The sequence below is a fragment of the Aulonocara stuartgranti genome (genome assembly GCF_965226115.1).
Source record: "Aulonocara stuartgranti genome assembly, chromosome: 15".
NCBI lineage: Eukaryota > Metazoa > Chordata > Actinopteri > Cichliformes > Cichlidae > Aulonocara > Aulonocara stuartgranti.
Window position 1 is genome coordinate 21,242,040 of NC_138951.1, and position 22,782 is coordinate 21,264,821.

General features: G+C 41.9%; 1 protein-coding gene across 3 annotated transcripts in view; it reads right to left on the reverse strand.

The window, feature by feature from the left end:
- msraa (methionine sulfoxide reductase Aa) overlaps positions 1–22,782 on the reverse strand; it is a 58,302-nt gene that overhangs the window by 8,230 nt on the left and 27,290 nt on the right. For all 3 annotated transcript variants that reach the window (XM_082504730.1, XM_082504731.1, XM_082504729.1), the window contains exons 4-5: positions 15,297–15,401; positions 8,684–8,790 (exon numbers count right to left, since the gene is read on the reverse strand). In XM_082504730.1, the coding sequence (XP_082360856.1) occupies positions 8,684–8,790; positions 15,297–15,401 (212 nt within the window). The remainder of the gene's footprint in view (positions 1–8,683; positions 8,791–15,296; positions 15,402–22,782) is intronic.

The window sequence follows — 22,782 nt, forward strand, 5'->3', positions numbered from 1 at the left end:
AGTGAGAATTATGGGGGGGAAATGACTTGATCTTTAAGTAAATATAAAATGATAAGATAAGACAAATCTTTATTAACATAGTAGCTTTTTGAAATTTGTACAATTTCCAGCACAGTCAATCATCAAACTATCAGAGTGAACATTGACAGATTTATATGTTTATATAATTTTGTGATAACAGACCTTATCAGCCACTGAAGAATGTATGTTAAAAACATCTTCTGGAATTGTCCATCATGTTTTCAACAAATGAAGCAACAGACAGTTGCATTTTTAGACTTTTTACAGGTTTTGATTACAGTAAAACACCTTACAGTGAATATTAAGGATGCACGGCACCATGAGCTACTTTACAACTTCTGCCAGTTTCAGATGACGAATGACGAAATGAGCATCTGTGGAGAATTTCGAGCAGCCGCTAACTCTGATAGAAGTCACCATCAACCACCACAACCAGCTGTTTCTTATGCGAGCTCGGAAGTTTCTGTTGTGGTTTAACTACACTTCGAACATCTGTTTTCGTTTTCATTCGGAAATGGGTGCTATTGAGGGAATTGTAAATATCATAACTGATCAATCAGCATGCATTAGGCAGAATGCTGGTGTTTTATACGCAAAGCTGGCTTCACTGTAAGAAAAACTAAATGGGCATGAGGTTGTTTTATTTCAAATCAGAAACACTTATATTGTAATTATGAAAACTCAAATAAAATATGGGCTATTTTCTGTAGAAACATGTAAATAATTACTTTAGCCATTTAGCTCCATTTACTCCTACTCATTGAGCATGGGCTCTATAGCTCTATAGCACCCCCTGCTGAACCCCAAATGGGATTAATGGAAGTGTAATGGCTCTCCTAGAATGGCTCTGGTTAGACAAAGCAATCACCATCAGATGAGGATGAGGTCAACATGTCCTGCTTCCTGCACACTTCACGTAAACCATGGACGATATATCCTTTTTGTGCTCCATGAGAGGAAGATAAACCTCATAAAGACCTAAATCTCCTTCTAAGTAACCTTCTATCATGACTCATTGTGATATGTTCTTTTCATGATCTGCTGGTTGAATTTTTTTAAAGTCGCTTTTCAAGCCAACTGTGATTATTTAACACGCACACACACAAAAAGGCAAGCTTTCATCTGAGATAATAAACACTGGTTACTGGACAAAAATATGCATGCTAACAATAACTCGAGGAGGAAACCTGTAATACCCAAAATGGCTGCATTCTCCATTATGCTGCTGTAGTGGCATCTTTAACTGTGTTTCATTGCATTTGTTTGTGCTGGTCCTGCTGCTGTTAGCAGCCTGCTATAAATGCATAATTCACATCCATTAATTTGCATGTCAGAGAAGTAGATTGCTCATTTGGAATGCAAATACCTTGACTGCTCTGGTAAAGCAGGAAAACGTGAACAACACTGATAAGCACCCATGAAACAGAGAGAGGAATGAAAAAAGGTGAAGCTGGCATGTTAAAAGAACTAGAAAGGGATTTCATAGACAAAGAAGAAATGGAAAGAAAAGGAAATAGGAAAGGGGAAAACAGCTATTTTGTGTTCAGAAGTGGATATATGAATGTTCATGAAAAGAAAATGTAGCCAGAGAGGTGCATCAAGAGAGAAAGAGGTGCCAGAACAATGAGTACAAACTGCTTTAGCACCCATGCTTGCACCCACAGTCCGAGCACACATTATTACATAAAGCGAGCATGCAAGTGTGCGCGGGTACACACACACACACACACCACTTCCACCTGCCATTTTAGACGCAGTGCACACCCTAATGATGGGTAGGAGGCAAGAAAAGAAAGGGGAGGCTCCTTTCATGCTTTCAACCACCAGCCGCCTGCAAGGTAATTTACTGCAGTGCTGTTGTACCTTACACACACATATATACACACCAAATTCCCCAATCACTCTCTGTGTGAACAATACAATCAAGCCAGGCGGCGAAGCGAAAGTAGTCAATACCCTGACACCAAATTAACCAGATTCTTTCTTCTCTTTTAACCCTCTCATCTCTCTTTATCACCAGTCCTGGCCTAAACTTTATCTCCGCATTGCTCTCCCCTCTACATTTTTTATACTTGCACGTGTAGAATAAGGCAATAAACATTCAGTTTGTGTCTGAAAGGCACGTCCTGGGAAATTCCTCAGTGCTGTGATGCAGTTTGCATTCTCGCTTTGTTTGAAAGAAGAGAGAAAAAGTAGGCGGTTGGCGTGAGCATCCACAGCCACTGTGGATGCAGAGACAAAGACTTTAACAAGATTTTTTTTTTTTTGGTGGGGGGGGCATAAATTCATAAATATTTTAAAGACAGCACTGTACCATTGCGTGCCAATTTAATGCACAGAGGTAAACACTGGAATACGATGCATCTACTATCTCAAAATGAGGAGGGGGGAAAAAGACACTAAATAATTCAAATTTAGCCTGATTTTTGGCAGGGGAATCCTTAAACTTAAAACTGTTGCAGCTTTATGTAAAACATTACATATGGAGGACTGCAGACCCAATACCTAACCTTCAGTGTATGTATACGTGTGTGTGCGTTATTTTGCAACTAAAGGGATTTTCGTGGAGGACAGATTTAAGACCCAGATGGTTTGGCATGGAGTCTGTTTGCTATAGGCCAACTGCTTGCACACACACACACACACGCACGCACACACAGATGGGAGAGGTGGGGTGGCCAATCTGGTGAGAAAAAAAATGAGAGAGGAAACAAAACCTAAAAGAGATTTTTATAGAGGAATCTATCCATCCATCAAATGTCTCTGTAATTACGCGACAATGTAAATGGAGGGAGGAAGTAGAAAATAATATAAAAATGCTATTAATAAGACATATTATTAAAACAGGGCTTTTTGAGAGCCTAAGAAATACTTCACATAATGAAATAAAATACAGGAAACAATAACCTGAAACATATATTACAGGGCAGGTGAAGTTTAAGTTTAATATCAACATTGAGTATAGTCTTGGATGTGTAAGGAGTTCTGAAGGAATTGGGGAAAGCCATGATGAAAAGTCACAACAGGTCTTGTGCTTAGTGCTGCAGCAGAGAGAAATTTCCCACCCAGCAAAAGCGTGTCTATAAAGGACAACTTTGTTAACATCTGGTTCAAACTAAAGGGTGAAAAAACATCGTCTCCCAATGACACATATGAAATATCTGCCTCCTCAACACTTCTGCAAAATCATGTGACAGCCAGCACGACCTAACGCACATTCTTGTTGCTGTGAAGTAACAGTGCTAACCACTGCACCACCATGCCACCTCAGCATCTGAGAACAAGAGCTTTTCAGTGTCACAGAGGCTCAAACAGGTAAGTTCACCATGCAAGACACAGAAACGTAATCCTATGAGAAACATAATTTATATCTATATATATGTAAATGGTGAAACCAAATGTTTTCTTAAAAATATATTCCTGGCTGGGATGTTGTGTGGCTGTCTGATTTTAACCATTTCAGTCAAATAAAATGTCAATCCAAATGGTTAATTTTTTAAATCCAAAGATGTCTAAAACACATTTACATTTTTGGAAGAAGTGGGTGCTGAGAAAAAGGTCACACAGCAACAGATAAGAAAGAGCTTCTGGACATAAGTGGAGTGTGTAACACATTAATGCCGTGGCAGACGGCTACATTTTGATATATCTGTGTATTAGTGGAAGTGTTGGCATCGAGGTTTTTGTTTCCCGCCTTGCCAGGTGGGGGTTGTATTTATTCACACACAAGTTTGCAAACCTATGTTTGAGCATTCGAAACAAAGAAGTTAGCTTGGGAATAAAACAAGGAGACCTCACCATAGTTTTATCTCTTTTAACAAGGACATGCCCATTGTATTAGATCTGCAAAGAAAAATGCATCATATACATATTATCTTGAATGCAATTGTGTAATATCGAAGAGGGAGTCACATTAAACCACAGCCAACTGCATTTTCCCACTGGTTCTGCATCCCTCTGGAATCCATGAAATATTAGGATCTAAAACTTGTGTTTATAACATCTGGCATACAACAAATCTTACATGTGTGAAATATCCATAAGCTGCTCTAGTGATTCTGTTTGACTCGAGTGAATATTTGCAATAATGTGCTAAAAGCCTGCAGGCAAACAAGTCACCATCTACCTGTTTGTCACTCACCTACAATGTCTGTCCATTGTTAAAAATGGTGACTCAATTTCCACAAAATAAATAAATAAAAAGTGGGCTGGCTGGGTGTTCAGCCCATAATAAGATTTTTTTTTCTCTAGTGGAAAACCACTTGACAAAAACTTCATTTCATTTTGTTATGTGCCTCCAGCCTCACTCCAGCAAATGTTTTGATGCAAGTTGAACCATTTTCCACTCATATCTGGATCAATTTGCATCCTGCCCAGTAAAATCCTCATTTAACTGAATCTTTGCAACGACTCTGTTATCTTATTCAACACACACTGACTGTACAGAATGGTAAGGAAATACATAGTGATCACATTTTGATTTATTATTCAAATGGACACAAAAATGTTTTTATTGCACCGTCGTGTAAAAACAACACTAATTTCTGCTTTTGAAAAACTATACAGCCGGTAAGTTCACTATGTTCCTGAAGCCTTTGTTACTCACCATGTTTATTGTATACATAACTTTGGTGACTGGTTAGTGATTTCAATGTGTCCTTGGTTAACCTCGCTGGCCATAAAGCCAAAGCATTTCCAAACAACTGATGACGATCTGCTTTGAGGGACAAACTCGCCGCCTCTTGTCGTTCCAGACATTTGAGTTTTGTTGTATATCTGTTGTTTGATGTCGTGTTCCTGATTGCGGAAACTTTATGCTGCAGGATGCAGGGAACCACTGTGGTTAACACGTTAGATCTGCAGTCTATTGGCAGAGCATGCATTTTGAATATTACTCGATCGTGTTCACTTAATTGTGGAAAGCCAAAGTCTTGATCAAGATTCAAATTCAATTAATCGTACGGCCCAAGTGTGCCTGTCTCTTGCAGCCCTGTCTCGTCTTGTCCAGCTGCATTTTATCAGCCTGCTACACAAAAATCTAAATCAGTTATTAATTTATATGCAATTATTTTTTCTTTCTTATAGATCCCGTGTTTTTCAGCTAAGTGTCTGAAGATATGTGACAGCAATACTGTCAATTCTGCCCTTTTATCAGCCCTTACAGACATTAAATAGGTTTACTTTACAGTGGGGCAAAAAAGTATTTAGTCAGCCACCGATTGTGCAAGTTCCCCCACTTAAAATGATGACAGAGGTCAGTAATTTGCACCAGAGGTACACTTCAACTGTGAGAGACAGAATGTGAAAAAAAAATCCATGAATCCACATGGTAGGATTTGTAAAGAATTTATTCGTAAATCAGGGTGGAAAATAAGTATTTGGTCAATAACAAAAATACAACTCAATACTTTGTAACATAACCTTTGTTGGCAATAACAGAGGTCAAACGTTTACTATAGGTCTTTACCAGGTTTGCACACACAGTAGCTGGTATTTTGGCCCATTCCTCCATGCAGATCTTCTCGAGAGCAGTGATGTTTTGGGGCTGTCGCCGAGCAACACGGACTTTCAACTCCCGCCACAGATTTTCTATGGGGTTGAGGTCTGGAGACTGGCTAGGCCACTCCAGGACTTTCAAATGCTCCTTACAGAGCCACTCCTTTGTTGCCCGGGCGGTGTGTTTTGGATCATTGTCATGTTGGAAGACCCAGCCTCGTTTCATCTTCAAAGTTCTCACTGATGGAAGGTGGTTTTGGCTCAAAATCTCACGATACATGGCCCCATTCATTCTGTCCTTAACACGGATCAGTCGTCCTGTCCCCTTGGCAGAAAAACAGCCCCATAGCATGATGTTTCCACCCCCATGCTTCACAGTAGGTATGGTGTTCTTGGGATGCAACTCAGTATTCTTCTTCCTCCAAACACGACGAGTTGAGTTTATACCAAAAAGTTCTACTTTGGTTTCATCTGACCACATGACATTCTCCCAATCCTCTGCTGTATCATCCATGTGCTCTCTGGCAAACTTCAGACGGGCCTGGACATGCACTGGCTTCAGCAGCAGAACACGTCTGGCACTGCGGGATTTGATTCCCTGCCGTTGTAGTGTGTTACTGATGGTGACCTTTGTTACTTTGGTCCCAGCTCTCTGCAGGTCATTCACCAGGTCCCCCCGTGTAGTTCTGGGATCTTTGCTCACCGTTCTCATGATCATTTTGACCCCACGGGATGAGATCTTGCGTGGAGCCCCAGATCGAGGGAGATTATCAGTGGTCTTGTATGTCTTCCATTTTCTGATGATTGCTCCCACAGTTGATTTTTTCACACCAAGCTGCTTGCCTATTGTAGATTCACTCTTCCCAGTCTGGTGCAGGTCTACAATACTTTTCCTGGTGTCCTTCGAAAGCTCTTTGGCCTTGGCCATGGCGGAGTTTGGAGTCTGACTGTTTGAGGCTGTGGACAGGTGTCTTTTATACAGATGATGAGTTCAAACAGGTGCCATTCATACAGGTAACGAGTGGGGGACAGAAAAGCTTCTTACAGAAGACGTTACAGGTCTGTGAGAGCCAGAGATTTTCCTTGTTTGAGGTGACCAAATACTTATTTTCCACCCTAATTTACGAATAAATTCTTTACAAATCCTACCATGTGGATTCATGGATTTTTTTTTCACATTCTGTCTCTCACAGTTGAAGTGTACCTCTGGTGCAAATTACTGACCTCTGTCATCATTTTAAGTGGGGGAACTTGCACAATCGGTGGCTGACTAAATACTTTTTTGCCCCACTGTACTTTGTTATGACCTCGAATTCCAGCGTTCACCTAATGGGACTCAACTCCTAACATTTAAACTCAGCGCTCTGTGAAACAAAACATTAATTTAAAAGAAAAAAAATTCTATCAGTTGACAACCTCTTACATTTGTTTTCAGCTCAGCAAGCTTCAACTATTACTCCAGTTAATGCTAAATGTCCAGTAAATATAACACAAGATACATTTTATGATTATCTTCAACTCAAGATGCTTTTGGGGAAAAGCTGCCTAAGAAAACTGGTACAAACACAATTTCTGACATGAAACAATAAAGACAATCACATTGGCCTTCTCTGTGTATGGACGAAGCTTAACTTCGGGACAATTTAGTATCATTACATGTCCATTAGTTGATGTTTTTCAGTTGTTATGGTAAGAGTAGGGTTCATCCCCCACCTCTCACCATGTTCCCAATCCACTCTGATGTCTTAGGCTCTCTACTGGGTTGTTGTTAATTAATGCTCCCACATTATTACTTCCCCCTTCTGCTGGACGAGCTGTTTTTGATATTCATGTTACACGCACAAAGCCACAGCATAACCAGAACCATTATGAAACCCCAACGACTGCACTCCATTCAGCCCATTCAAGTGCTTGATTCTGAGACAAATTCTGCTGAGAGAAAAAAAAAAGGTTTCTGAAAGAAAAGGAAGGGCAAACAGGGTGAAAAAAGGCCTTTAATGAAGACCAGACTACACTAGAATAGAATAGAGTAGAATAAAGTAACCTCTTCTTCGTCAGTTTCCATGGCAACAAGCCCTTTGGTGGGATGGTGGTGGAGAAGCCTCAGCAGGAGCGTTTGAGAGAGGCAGCGTGTGAACATCTTCTGTGTGTGCAGACTTTAAAAGCATATGGAAATATATGGAGAATGCTGCATGTACACACCGACAGGTCCATTATGTTTCAGTATTCACACACTGTAGTCAAAAGTCTCTGATACAGACGGCAAGAAAGAGGGCTGAGAAGCAGAGGGGGATGCTGGTAAATGGAAGTTAGTAACAAGGAGGAAGAAAAAAGAATCCAAATGGAGGATGAGGAGACAAAGGGTGCGCTTACATGGATGCAGGGCTTTACTGGCTTTACATCATATGCTGGAGGGTTTCTTTTAATGAATGCATAAAAAATTGAAATGTTTCTGTTTCTTCATATCTGTGCAGGAATACGAATACAAATGGTTAATCTGACTAGTTTGTGTTGATCTCAGCCACAATCCCGGCAGATCAGCTCATTTCAGTGCAAGCACACAGCAGCTGACAACTCATGGCTGATGAGATGCTTCTACACATCCAGTTATCAAATCTCACATATACCATGTTGCTTAAGCTGTTACTATAGTTATTATGCATCTGCAATCCTCTTTGCAACCCACTTCAACAAACATTCTGACATAATCAGTGTTATATATAGCCATTGATCTGCCATTGATCTGCTCTGTCTGCCTTTGGCTTTCCATGGAAGCACATGGAAGGAGAACAAGCTAACAGAGACTTGAGACTTGAGCATTGTGGGCATGAGAAGTAGAGTAGTTTTTATATAGACAACCAGAGGAGTCACCACCTGCTGACCATAAGACCATTTAAGACTTTTACTTTTAGTTCCAGATATGCTTGAAATAAAGTCTGTTGTTTCACTTTACATATTGGGAAACGGGCCTCTAGTCACTATCTATCCCATATTTATGGGATGTCTCTCCGTGCAGCCTTTTTCATCATTTAGCATATTTGGGTTTTTTTCAAATCCAGAATAAAGGCTTCTGAAATCAGCATATGATGTTTAAAGGCAAAGAGACAAAAACAAGGCATTTAAAATCACCCAGTCATAAAAACAAATGACAGATATATTCGTGTACCTTCTGGTATTGCTCTTTGGAGGCCAGAGCTTCCTCAAGCTGCTGCTTTGTGTAGGTGTAGATGGCAGAGCGGTATGTCGTCCCAATATCGTTCCCCTGACGCATCCCTGCACAAAAACAGACACGCAAAAAAAAACAGACCAAAAAAATAAATACAAAAATCAAGATTTGACGATTTCAGCTGACGCAAGGTGCCGTTGTCCTCAGTTCTTGGCAGAGGGAACGTCACATCATCTGAAAACAACAGCTGACAACATTTCCAAAAATATGACTTGTCTGTCTTGGTGGAACTGAATGCTGTTTTTGACTGATTTGATCATCTCGCCGTGCATCCTTTCATCATTTAACTGTCATCTTGTCAGCCTGTCGACAACCGCGTCTGGTTAACTCAAAGGTTTCTAATGATGGCAATGTGTGTGGGTCAATCTGTGACGCACACGCAGGTGCAGACATTTATGTTCCAATGTGACTGAAGATATTTCATCCACCTACTGACAGCAAATATCATCAGCTTTACCTGCACCTGCGCTGCTGACATTGGCATGCATAACAAATCTAAATCAGTACATTAAATGTGTTTATCGGGAAGTTTTATGTGAAGGGATTGCCTAAACATGTTATGCCTCTCATTCAAAGCAGCAGCAGACAAAAAATGACATGTTTCAAACTAATTCAAACTAATGCTGGAGCAGCTTTTTCAGGACCCCGTGGCTCTGAAGGGTCTCGTTTATTTAGACGTGACTCACAGTTGCAGCCAGTAAAAAGATAACAGATGCATTCAAAAACATATTATAGAAATTATAGAGTTATAGAAATATAAAGGAACAAGCCTGTATACATGGAAATGTGACTCCTAAAGTGCATTTACATGAGTTATTTTAACATTTAGACCCTTCTGCCAAAACGACAGGATAAAGTTAATAGTAAATAATTAAATGTGATGATCATAACAAAAAAAACAAGAGGGATGTTAGATTATCAAGGAGACTGCTGTGTCTCTATAAACAGCAACACTGAGGACCACATAAAGCAAGCATGGAAAAACACCAGCTGCAGCAGCTCCCATTTTTCTCTCAATAAGATGAGGATCATTACAGAAATATGACCTTTTACATGCTTCATTACTTTTCAGTATGCTGACATATTATAATATCTTTTTGTTGTAATGTATGTTAGATAAAATAACATTTATCCTATATGTGAATGAATGAAAACCTGTTTCTGAAAACTGTAATTTTTTTTGATACTGTGGGAAGAATTTACACTATTTTGTGGTGGGGTGATAAAAAGAGAGGACAAAAGCACTTAGCTTGCTACACATTATATCTAAAGGAGTTGCAGGGCCATGGAATTAGGGATGGGTATCGAAACCCGGTTCTTGTTGAGAACCGGTTCCCACTGTTTCAATTCCTTGGAATTGTTTGCCATTTTTGCAAACGATTCCCTTATCGATTCCATTCGCCCCGAATGATGTCACCACATTGCGGAGCGTCATTTACCTGGCAGGGAACACGGCGCCTAAGCGGCTCAAACGCTCAAAAGTTTGGTTATACTTTACGAGAACGGATGACAACAGGGCGACTTGCAATACTTGCAAAGTAGAGATTTCCTTTAAGGGAGGAAACACTACGAATATGCAAAAGCATTTGCTCACAAAACACGCGAAGACCTTAAATGAATGTTGTGTTTTTAATTCCGCTCCGGACTCGTGAAGCTCAACCCAGCAGCAGCGGTAACGTCTGCACATCCTCTTCCATTAATGCGGCAGGTAAATAACCAACTAACAGTGCATATTATGTTAGCACGATCTGCCTTGTTACAAAACCTGCCATTACTGTGCATTTAGGTGACCATGATGAGAGAGACAGACAGAGTCTGGCTGGCTCAGATGCTGGCAGTTCTCGCTGCAGTCTACCGGTAGCGTCTCCTTTCAGGCCAGGATAGACGAATGTCACCGAGCAGTGACTAAGTTTGTGGTAAAAGGCTTGCACCCATTTGCCACAGCAGATGCCCCCGATTTCACTTTGGTAAGTGAATGTGTTTAATTGTAGGCAGGGACATTACTGGATATTCTTGTGTAATTGCTACTGAATAATTTATGTTATACTTTGTTCTTGCTACAGAAGAATATTTATTTTATTATTTTACATTTACAATTTTTTTTCCTGGGGACTCTGTGTTACCCCATTGAAGAGCCGTGGGCTGTGGATCTCTTAAGATCTCACTGCTGGGTTTGTAAGGCCATGTTACTCCTAAATTTCTATCTTGTTCAAAGAGAAGATATAAAACACAGTTCTAAGCTAATCGACCTTAGTGCTCTCCTTTTTAAAAAAGAATCGATAAGAGAATCGAATCGTTAAACAGAATCGGAATCGTGAAAATCTTATCAATACCCATCCCTACATGGAATACATGCCACGAAACTCGTGGTGCACGATTTTCTGCTGATGTTGTAACAACCGTAATTACAACATAGCACCACTAGGGAACTTCCCTTTATTATAGTAGGAGGGGAGACCCCTAGAGTTGTGCATGGCCTGTAGCATTACCGACAGCCAATCACATTCATCTCTTCATTGTTGTTGTAATGGACTAACCGACTCCAGGACCTGTATGACCGTAGAGTCGACAGCTATGGATTAGTGGTCTACCTACCTGACTAGCCACTAAGTTATCTGGTTAACTTCCAGACTGCACACCCGCTAGACCTGCTAGCTGCTCCTCCCTCCCCAGATTTCCATTACAATGTTAACGCCAGAGTTAGCGGAGTTACCGCAGTCAGCAAAGCATTGTCGACTTTTACACACTATGAACCTTAGCACTCGATGACCTAGACGCTTTCATTTTCTTTTCTTTTTTTTTCTTTTTTTTTCTTCTTTTTCTTTTTTCTTATAATTTTATATAAATGCAAATCCAGATGTACCAGATTTTTGTTTATACACAGATCAGTCTTGCTAACATTAGGCAGGCTATAAGGCCTAAATAAAAGGCTAAAGGTTTTTGTTTCCGTCCTGTCTAGACCAGCAAACCAGAGACACTGCATCTGTTCCAGAATCATAGATCTCTCATAAAAAAAAAAGATTAACCTCTGCACTCTACAGGCATTTCCCTGGGTCCATCATTACAGATGCATGTTGTGCAGCTGAGCTTTGTTTAAAGTCAAAGAATTTTAATTTAAATTCTAGCCAACAGTATGACTTTCCAAAGATACCAGATATGTCAAACACAGTCAGGTTATAAAATGATGCAACAGGGAGCTTGAACTTTTCCATGCAACTATAAGAAACTAGAATTACCGCCCCACACTTGTATGCTTCTGCCAAACATTGAAATTGTAGTGTAAATCCAGCATCGGTCCAGACTCATATGAGGTAAAAGGCCACAGAGACATTTACCTTTGACCACATAACTCCAATCATATCATTCTTAAGTCTCAGAGAATCCTAGTCGCAGCTGTAAAGAGAAATTCCCTCCAATTCTTCCAGAGGTCGTCATCTCACAGTGGAGCTTTGATGACAAAAATCATTTGCATTTCAAGAGGTTTGTATGAAATGAATAGATATTGCATCCATTAGAACTGAGCCTACATTTTGTTTCTTTTCACTTTGCATAATAGAGACATGAAATTTAAGCATATAATAACAATCTTCATCAGTTTGTCTTCAAATCAAGAAAAAGTTTCGTTTAAACTCATCAAACTATGTGGGGGGAAAAGGAGAGGATGAATGAAACTTGTAAAGCCTATGTTGTGCTCAATAAAGCTGTCTTCACACAGACGCTGCAGCCCTGAACCTTTTTAGACATCACCATTCAGAGCTGCCTGTGAGAATGTGGTATTTCATACTGAGTCAGTGAGTCAAAACCAGGTAACATTGACAGTGTGGAAGGACACTGTCAATGTTCCACTATCATTTTCAGTTGATAGTGGAATATCTAGGAGGGAAGAAATATCCTGAACTGGCTTGGTGCAGCTGTGGCATCCTATTACAGTACCACACACAACCCAATATTCCACAAATGTTTGTAAGGGCAGACTACACGGTTAGGCTCTTGATTTTATACACGTGTGGAAATGGGACCAAAAACAGCTGAATTCAAAGATTAAGATGTGTGCCCTGATTCTTTTGTTCGGTAGTGCAGGGTGATGTCATTTGTTGCAGAACTGAAGTGGTTCTATTGATTTGCTTTGCTTGCACTGAAAAGTCAAGAAAAGTTCAAGCATCAGCCAATCACTTTCTTTCTCTTAGCCAAGTCAGTGTCACGGGTGGGGGGTTGGGATCTATCCCAGCTGCCACAGGGCAAGCAGTGGGATACACCCTGGACAGGTTGCCAGTCTGTCTCCGGGCTAACACACAAAATCACCAATTAATCTAACTCTACAAACTATATTTCTCGGGACTGTGAGGAAGATAGAGTACCCAGGGAATTCACAGAGAGAACATGCAAACCGGCCCAAATTCTGGATTCGAAACCAGGCCCTTCTTGCAGTGAGGCAACAGTGCTAACCACTGCACTACCAAAAAGGTAACCAGAACCAGAAATAGCTGCTTCTGCAGTTCACCATCAGAAAGAAGGAGAAGCCAATCACTGAAGTGAGTAATCATACTTTACTACATGAAAAGATTAGCACGTGGCAGTGAGCCTGTGTCATGTAATTTGCTCATGTAAGCTTAGTTAGGTTTCATTGTGAGTGATTGGTTGCAGTCTCTATAGTGAAAACCAAGTCCCAAGTTCAGTTAAATGGGAAGGGCATCTGGTGTAAAATCTTTGTCAAATTAAACATGTGGATGATCTTTAATTGGAAACAGACATTTTGAAGATGACACTGACACTGGAGATGAGGAGAAAGACTTTATGAAATAAACTAGCACCGTAATTGTCGGGCTATAAGCCGCTACTTTTTGCACAAGCTTTGAACCCTGCAGCTTTTAGTCAGGTGCGGCTTTTCTATGGATTGTCCATAATTTTTGTGATATCGTAAGACGATTTGTTTTGTTTGTTCCGCTGTTGTACGGCACTACGTTGCCTGGCGGAAGGGCATGTGATCAGACACACAGTATCGGGGTTAAAGAGTGGTATGTTGGTCACGTGTCCATCCGCCAGGCAACATAGTGTCGTACAAGTAGTGCGAAAAACAAACTTCAAAGTAGCGCTACACGTTCAGCGGGAGTCGTGGATGACGAGCGGCGATAAACTTGCGAAAAGCAAGTTATGCTCAACTCCACCGGTGGAATCTGACAGCGTGGAAAAGTGTGAAAACATCCATGATCACCAACGGATTTCGAAGGGCTGGACTGCTGCATGATGGAGAGGAGGACACCGCCACGGCCCTTCTGAGGGTGTTCGACTCCGACACTGACAACGACGATTTCTTTGGTTTTGTAAGTGACAACGAAGGAATGAAGCTGAGAGTGGATGACGAAGCCACCCTGAGCCTGTTCGTATCCGACACTGGAGAAGAGGACTTTGGTGGTTTTAGTGGTGAATGACTGACTTTTCTTCTTGTTAAAGCCGTGTCGCTACACCTGAGCCTAAAAGGTAGGCCGAATCTATTTTTCTGGTGTGCTGTAGGTTATTGTTATGTACTACATTTGTTACTCATTTATGAAGCACAGTACATGTTTCGTACTTGTAATTACTGCTACTTGTACATATACCTAAAAAGTTATGCAAATATGTACCCGTAACTTGTTTTTCAAAATATTAATAAAAGGGGTGTGTCTCCAAACAGCCATCTCTTTCCTGACAATTCCCTTTGTGCATATTCTCTTACATATGATAAGTCAACACTGAAACACCTGCAGCTTTTAGTCAGGTGCGGCTAATGTATGTACAAAACAGATTTTGAGCAGGGGATTCGATACCCATCCCCTGATTTTAGCTTGTGCGGCTAATATTCGGGTGCGCTTTGTAGTCCAGGAAATACGGTATTCCTACTTTACACTTACTCGGAGATGAATGTAAAGTAGGTTAAACCAGCTAAATGCAAAAGGGTGGATAATTTCTGGTAATGCAAATGTACTCTGTTACATTTCTCAGGAGGTAGCTGAAAATGTAATATATTATTTATACTAGAAGTAATGTAATGCAATGTAACAAGTTAAAAAATAACATTAAAACTAAGCTTTAAGAAGTTGGCAAATAGCAGCTAACAGTTGAGCCAGCCTGAAAAAACTGAGTCTGTAATTTTGAAACAATGAGCCTAAAACATGCTTTTGTTTCAAAAGGCTTTATTAGCTGTTTTTTTTCTGTTGCCATCTTTAAACCAAACACTTTTCTTTCTTTTTTTCTCATCAGTTTTATCCTCATAATAGTTCCCTAATGGTATTCTAAGATACATACGATGATAGATGATGCTTCCTGTTCTCACTCAGTTTAATAAAATCTTGAATGTATTACAAACTGATATTACTGTTAGTGCGGGTTAATAGAATTTCCTGGTGAAAATCAGAAGAAAATGAAGCATAATGGGGAAAAGGTAAGAAGAAAAATTACACTTTTCAGTATTCACTGCATTAGCCACTTTTTCATTCTGTTTATCAGTTTTTAAAAAAAAAAACCTCAGTGTTTTCCTTTGGGGCCAAAGTAATGAGTTTGTTGGTGAATGATGTACCTTGAGTTGGGTTGTGGCTTTCCCAGAAGACTTTGAGGAGACTGGCAAAGCTGATCTGCTCTGGTTGGAAGACAACTCTGACCACCTCAGCGTGGCCTGTCCTGCCTGCAAAATACAACATTTGTGAGCAGATGAATGATACGGAAAGGTACAGCGTGTTCAGCTGATGAATCATTCCCCCTAATTCACTGCTTATGAAAAAACATTTAGATTTTTTTTCCTTTCACATTTTCCACAGCTCCATTAAGAGCTTTTTTTGGTTTGGACCTGGGTTGTTTCATTGCATTGCTCAATGTGAATGGAGGTTAAGATGGCCCCAGTTTGGAACTGAAGCAATGTGATGCTATGGACAAGATCACCCGCAAAATTGTTTTTAGCTTTTATGTAACACATTAAATATTTTCACCATATTGACTTTCCACTAGAAAGCCCTTTCTAATGAGGGACTTGGGAGTCACTGGTCTACATCGATTTGTTGTGCATTACTGAACAAATCCAGCTACTGATGAAAATACAGTGAAAAGCTTCAGAATAACAAGTGGACTGCAGTTGATCCAATTTTATTTTAACTGCTGGTTTGCAAGCAAGCTATTACCCATAATCCAGAAGTACTAGCTAAATAAGTACTTAAGTCATGATGAGGACCAAGCGAAATAGACCAGTAAAAGGACCTTGAGTTAAGATTATTTTGTTAACTTCAGCCTGACAGCTTATCACTCTTCACTTGCCATTAACAAACCAGCCTTGAAGGTCTTCTTACTGTTTTCCTTTGGATCCTTTGCTTGCATCACATGGTCTTCGTCAGCAGCTGTAAGTGCTTAGCTGTATTTTAGGTACCTCATCCATACTGTCTCTCAATTTGAGCTTAATATTTTAATCTAGACTTCACTGTCATTGACAGAAGAATCTCAACTCAAGGTTCACCTTTTCACTGGTTCTGGAGCTTTTAAAATCAAGAGTTATTGATCCCTCTAGTAGATGTGAACAAAACAGTCATGACTAAAGGGAAGCTTTTAGAAAACAAGAAAAAGCACACAAGACTTATAACTTACAGTATTCACATAATATATTTTAATATCCAAAGCTAAGGAGTTCTAAGGTAGATATTTGTATATTTTCTGAATGCCTCCAAAATGATCATATTTTACACCTAAAAAAACAGATTTTTTTTTTTCTTAAATACTGGTTCAAAGCCGATTTCAACATTCAACCACTACAAACAATCGCTGTTACAGACAGTCAAACAGCAGCTGGTGCTGGTAATGAGCGTGACCCATTACGTGACACCTCATCTTCCCCCGTCTCTTATTCTGCCTCCACTCCTATGTCTCTCTCTGTCTTATTACTTTTTTAATATCAGGAGTTATGGATTCCTACGGAAAGATATTGGCGAACAGAGACAAAGCAGCAGTCGATATTAAATTAATGCTTCACCAGGCCAGTCTCACAGGAATTAATTCATCTTGGACAGCACGAGAAATACAGCAGTGGTTGGAACCACAAAAAATAATGCTGCAGCTGTTAGCTTAATAGACATTCAGCTGCAAAATAATCTGATAATCTATCATTAATTCAGAATCAACCTGCAATGACCTGAAATATTATTTTTCTCTTATTTTTGTTAAACTAAATGAATGAATTTCTTAAGACTCCTTTGCACCTGTATAAACAGCCTTTACTGGTAACTGGTGTTTGATGGCAGTGGAACAATTACATAACATCATTTTATAAATTCCATACATGTAATAAGCAGTTGCATGCTTTTACAGATCAAGCAGACATTAGGCAACATTTGCATTCATTATAATGTTTACTGACAAGTAAGAAGGTTATGTGATTACTTCAGTTTGTTTTTTGAATTACTCCAAAGGTTATGAATGGATTTGCATTAAAATTGTATCGGAGGCGGGGGCCTGGCCCAGCTTTGAAAGATTTCACTTTTGGATTTAATCTGACTCAGGATACTCTGGATTTTTCTTTTCTTTTTTTCCCTTTTCTTTTTTTTTTTTTTTTGGTAAAAACTGATCCAGCTCCATATATTCTTCTGGTTTAGGGCGTCAAAACTCTGGAGTTAAGGCCTAGAAACAGGCCCCAAAACAGGCACAAAGACATGACGAAAGGGGAGGACAGGACTATATAATGAGACACAGGGGGTCACAATCAAGTCAAGCCAGAGTCTTGAGCAGACACAAGACACAAGTGGAAAAAAATCGTTCGAGTTCCAGTGAAGTTACGGGGGGGGGACATGACTGGAGACATGGGGAAAAAATCTGGAAAAATCAAAACAGGAACAAAAACTCAACAATAAACAGGCATTGTGGGAGCAGGACAATACACCGGAACGGAACAAAAAACAGGAACACAAAGATTGTAAAACAAAATGTGCACAAAACACTGGCGCACAGGGAGCAGTTCATCAATAATTCAGGGGACCAACCCGGAGGATGGCAACACGGGAGTCCAAAACAGTTTGGTTCCGGAGGCCGACCGTGCGGACGGCAACGGCGGCGACGTGGAAACAGTTCAGGGGGCCGACCGTGCGGACGGCAACGACGGCAATGACGGCAATGACGTCTAGAGGCCCAGAAAGTGCCCGCGATGCTGAGGTGCTGGACGTACCTTGGACGGCGGTGTAACAACCGCAGGACCAGAAGCAGAGGCCGGACCAGGCGACGCCGAAGCAGAGGCCGGACCAGGCGACGCCGAAACAGCTGCGGATGGTGACACTGCAGGTGACGGCTGAACGGGCCATTCGGACCCTCCAGCAGACATGAGGAAGGGCTGGCCGGGCTCACCAGAACCCCCAGCGGACAAGGTAGATGGCGGCGCGGGAGCCGCAGAGTGCTTGATCTACTCACTCGAGCCTCCAGCAGGAGCAGATGCAGGGCCAGAGGGTGTCGGGACCCCTGACTGAACATTAGGCTGACTAGGTGGGTGAGTGTGTAGCTGACCAGGGAACTGAAGTACTACAAGGGACTGAACTGAAGTCTGAACTGGCACAGGGGACTGAACTGATGGCTGTAGTAACGATTGTGGTGAGAGTGGAGTAGGTGGTGGAGTAGATGACTGCACAGGAAACTGAACTAGAGGTGACTGCACAGGAGACTGAGCTAATGGTTCTGGTGCAAACATAGCTGCTGATGACAGAACCAATGGCTGAGCTACAGGGAGAGGGGACACTGAAGACGGAGTTATGGGTAGCGGGGATAAGGGCTGTGCTGCGGGCAGCAGTGACGATGTGGAGGTGTAACGGGTGGAGGAGTGGCTGAATTGGCTGCGGGCCGGGCGGTTAATGGCTCAGCTACAGAGTGCATTAATGGCAGGGCTATAGGTTGAATGACTGACTGAGTAGCAGCCTGAATGGCTGAGTGTAGTGATGGTTGTGGTGGAAGAGAAGCAAGTGGTAGTGTGGATGATGGAGCTAAGGGCGATTGAGTGGAAGACCGAACGGATGACTGAAGTGATGGTAGAGGTGAAAATGGAGCTTGTGGTGGAGATAACGACTGTGCTAGCGGGGACACAGGAGACGGAGCTAGCGGGGACACAGGAGACGGAGCTGCTAAGTGAGCTTACCACAGTTCTTTGCATTGTTATGGCGGGAGGAGCATGAGGAGAACAGTCTTTTAGATCACCCAAATGGGAAATTTTGGTTTCAAAGGAAACAGTCTTTTTCTTCTCAGCCATAACATAATCAGACCTTGGGCCTTCAGACCCAGTAAACTGTTCAGTATCACTTACACTCACCTAAGGCGTTTGCTCTGGTGAAGTCCTGGGTTCCGTCCGTGGCAATTTTCGCTGCCTGCGCTGCTGCTGCTTCCCCCTGGAAATGGGAGTGGAGATAGTGGTGGTTGCCGGTAATGGCAGAGAGGTAGAATCTGACTCCTCCTCTGACCATATTGCTGTGAGAAAAGAGGCAGGTGAGCGGTGGTCAGAGCTGGACGTGGATGGTGAAGAATTCCGCGACAGTGGCGTGGAAACCCCCTTGCGCTTTAATGGCCGCTGCTGCATTGCAGAGAGCTCCATCTGCTGCTGCAGCGGTGGTGGCTTCGGCGCTGAATACCGGGAGCGGGCGAGAATGGCTAACTCTCGGGCTTGCAGTACCTCCCGGGCCTCGCGCACCATGTTTATTGAGTCCATAAATCCTCCGAGTTGACCAAAGCGGGCGTTCCTCTCGAGGATGGCTTCAATGGCTTTGATTCCTACTGTCACGGCACGGACATCATCAGTGTGGGAAATCTGCTCTACCAGACCCTGGATGCAGGCCAAATCAATTTCCCGGGCGGAGCCTGCTGAGTCCATGTCTGGTCGCGTCGTTCTGTCATGAAGCACTGTGTGGCAGGCAGGAGTTGGACCCAAAATGCAGGACTCAGACACAAGGGATGAACTCAAAACCACAGCTTTAATTGCTGGCACGGAAAACGAGTATACAACGCAAACTAAACTAAACTGGGAAATAACAAATTAACACACAGGGAGATCCACACAGCATGAGGGACGACGCAATACTGAGTCAGAGAAACACAGGGTTTAAATACACTGGGAAGTAACGAGGGGAATGAGACACAGGAGGGCACAGCTGGCGAAACAAGGAAGCAAAGCAGGACACATTCACATAAGACATGGACCTTCAAAGTAAACAGGAAATACACAGAGACACAGACCAGAGGTGGACAGAAAAGCACAGAGAAGCACGAGGGAGAGCACAGACATGACGGGCTGGGAAAACATGTAATGTAACACAAGCAGGGGAAGCTCAATAAACTAAGCAACTTAGGACCGATAAATTAACTCCAAGAATAACAAATGAACTTGACATGAAACAGGAACACAGGAAAACTAAGAGCGCTGGGTCGAATGACCCAGGATCCTGACATAAACCTTCTGTTTGTGGGAGCTAGACAGTCAAGGGGGAGGTAAAGATGATTGTTTCACACAGGATGAACTCCTCAATGAAAAATAAATAAGGACTACTTTGAAGTGTAAATTATACAAAACTACTCCAGCAGAATCCAGGAATAATAAAAACAGAAATGAACACAGCAGCTGCCATTTAAAGACACAAAGACAGTGGACCTCCAGCAATTTTTGGACATTACTTAACAGTACCGCTGAGACAACACATATATGTGTCTCTTTTTTTTTGTTGTTCACTTAAGCACAGAATAAGAGAGAGACAGAGACCAACTAAACATAAAAGGTGACTGAAAGAATAAATCTGTTTGTGTGGGTATTTTACCAAATTGGAACTATGGTGTTATAAGCCCACTGGGACTGCACAGCTAGACTTGACGAGCACTTCCCCCGAGTGTCAGCTGTGTTATTCAGTGTGTGACAACATAAGAAAAACAAAAAACAATTAAAAGAAATGATATATCATGTTTACTTTGTATAATTACAGCAGTGGCAGCACTGATAACTAGGGATGGGTACCGGTATCGTTCTGACATAAACGGTAGTAACCAGACCGAAAAGCAGCGCACATTTCGGTGCTTTATTTCGGTGCTTTTTTTCCTGAGCTGTGATACACTTTAGATTCTAGCCAATCATTTTACGTTTCCGAGGATAGTAGGCGGGTCCAGGTACGTACGTTCTTTTAGAGCAGAGCTACAGATTAAAAATGCCCAAGGCGAAGCGGTCAAAAGTCTGACTGTACTTCACAGCAAAATATGCAAACTCAGCAGCAACAAGTGCTTTAAGCTGATACTGTGATACTGTCAAAGGAGGTAACACCTCAAATCCGATGAAACACCTGGCGACGCATAGTGGGTTTTTTTTTTTTTTTTTTTTAAAGCTGAGAAATGCGCCGTATTTGATAGCTTGCTGTGAGACCTCACACCGAGCACATCTACTGCGGGTGTGGTGCCTGTTATCGGACCCGGAGTTAGCAACATCCCCCAAAAACCCGAAGAGGAGAGTCCTGGCCCCTAGCCCTGCCAGTGTAGCAGAAATGATGATGGATGATGATGCAGCAGCAGCCGTTCTTCTCTGCGTGAGTAGCTTAATGCTGTTCGTGTGTAATTTACGTTGAGCAGGCTCACCACGTTATTACATTAATGCATGCAAGGTGAACTACCAAACACCGTAGTAGTTACATGCGGCTGTCCTCTTGTTTGATGGCAGATACTCCCTTCACCCTGGCCAAAAAGGCTAAAATGACCAAAGAAAAAGTGGAAAACAGTTAAACATGAGAGTTTGTGTTTGTCCATTGTTTAAGCACTGCTTCCAGCCAAGAGTGATACCATATATGCCCCATAGCTGCAGAAAAGGCTAACATTGTTATCTTTTTACAAAAAAACAGCTAAACATGAGAGGTTTTTGGACCAATTTTGTGTTCTCCATTCTTTAAGCACCGGTTTGAGCACCGTTTGAGCACCGGCACCCTTTCAAAAGTACCGATTTGGCACCGGTATCGGATAAAACCTAAACGATACCCATCCCTACTGATAACCCCCAAGATAAAGAAGACACTATTTTGGCAGCTCTCTCATTCGCAAGGGGTTGATATTCCTCAGTAGCTGCTTTATTCAGGTGATGAATGCTGAGCTTGTATGATGTCAGCCGTCAGAGTTCAATGGTTAAACCCTTCTCATCGAAATTTCTGCACAGAATGCAGAAACACTCTCACAAGATGATTCACGTTTTTTCGCCTACTGCTCCCTAGCAGCAACTTCTTTAAAGGCTTTAAAAGCCAGAAAAGTCCAGAAACCAATGATGATGTTGCAGTGGATGGCTATATCCATCCCTTACACATATATAATGATGTTGCTCTTATTCGGGACCGCTACATCGATCACTACGGCCGTCTTCTTCTTTTTGTCTACCACCACTATGTCCTGTTGGTTAGCCACCACCATTTTGTCCGTCTGTATCTGGAAGTCCCACAGGATCTTAGCTCCACCACCCTTGGGGGCGTCTCCCATTTTGACCTCAGGACTTACAGGCCATATTCAGCACAGATGTTTCTGTATACTATGCCGGACACTTGGTTATGGCGTTCCATGTATGCCTTGCCTGCTAGCATCTTGCACCCTGCTGTTATGTGCTGGATTGTCTCAGGGACATCTTTACACAGTCTTCACCTGGGGTGCATGGTGTCTGGTGTGATAGACCCCAGCCTTTATGGATCTTGTGCTCAGAGCTTGTTCCTGTGCTGCCATGATTAGTGCCGCTGTGCTGTCTAATATTACATTACGATATATATATACACAGGGCTCTAGAGTGCGACCAATTTGGTCGCAAATGCGACCAAATTTTTCAGTGGTGCGACTAAAAAAAATTTTTTGGTTGCACCTGTGCGACCAACTGTTCGGGTAGCAAAAAAAAAAAAAATCTGCAACCTTCCCTGTGGTCAACAACAGACACACATTTTGCCCCTATCGTGGACTAAACCAATCAGAGATAGTCAGGGGCGGGACCTCTCTGATTGGCCGTGGTCCAGTTGAAAGTGCAGGTGGAAGTGGGAGGTGAGTAGCTTGAATAAAGCGAT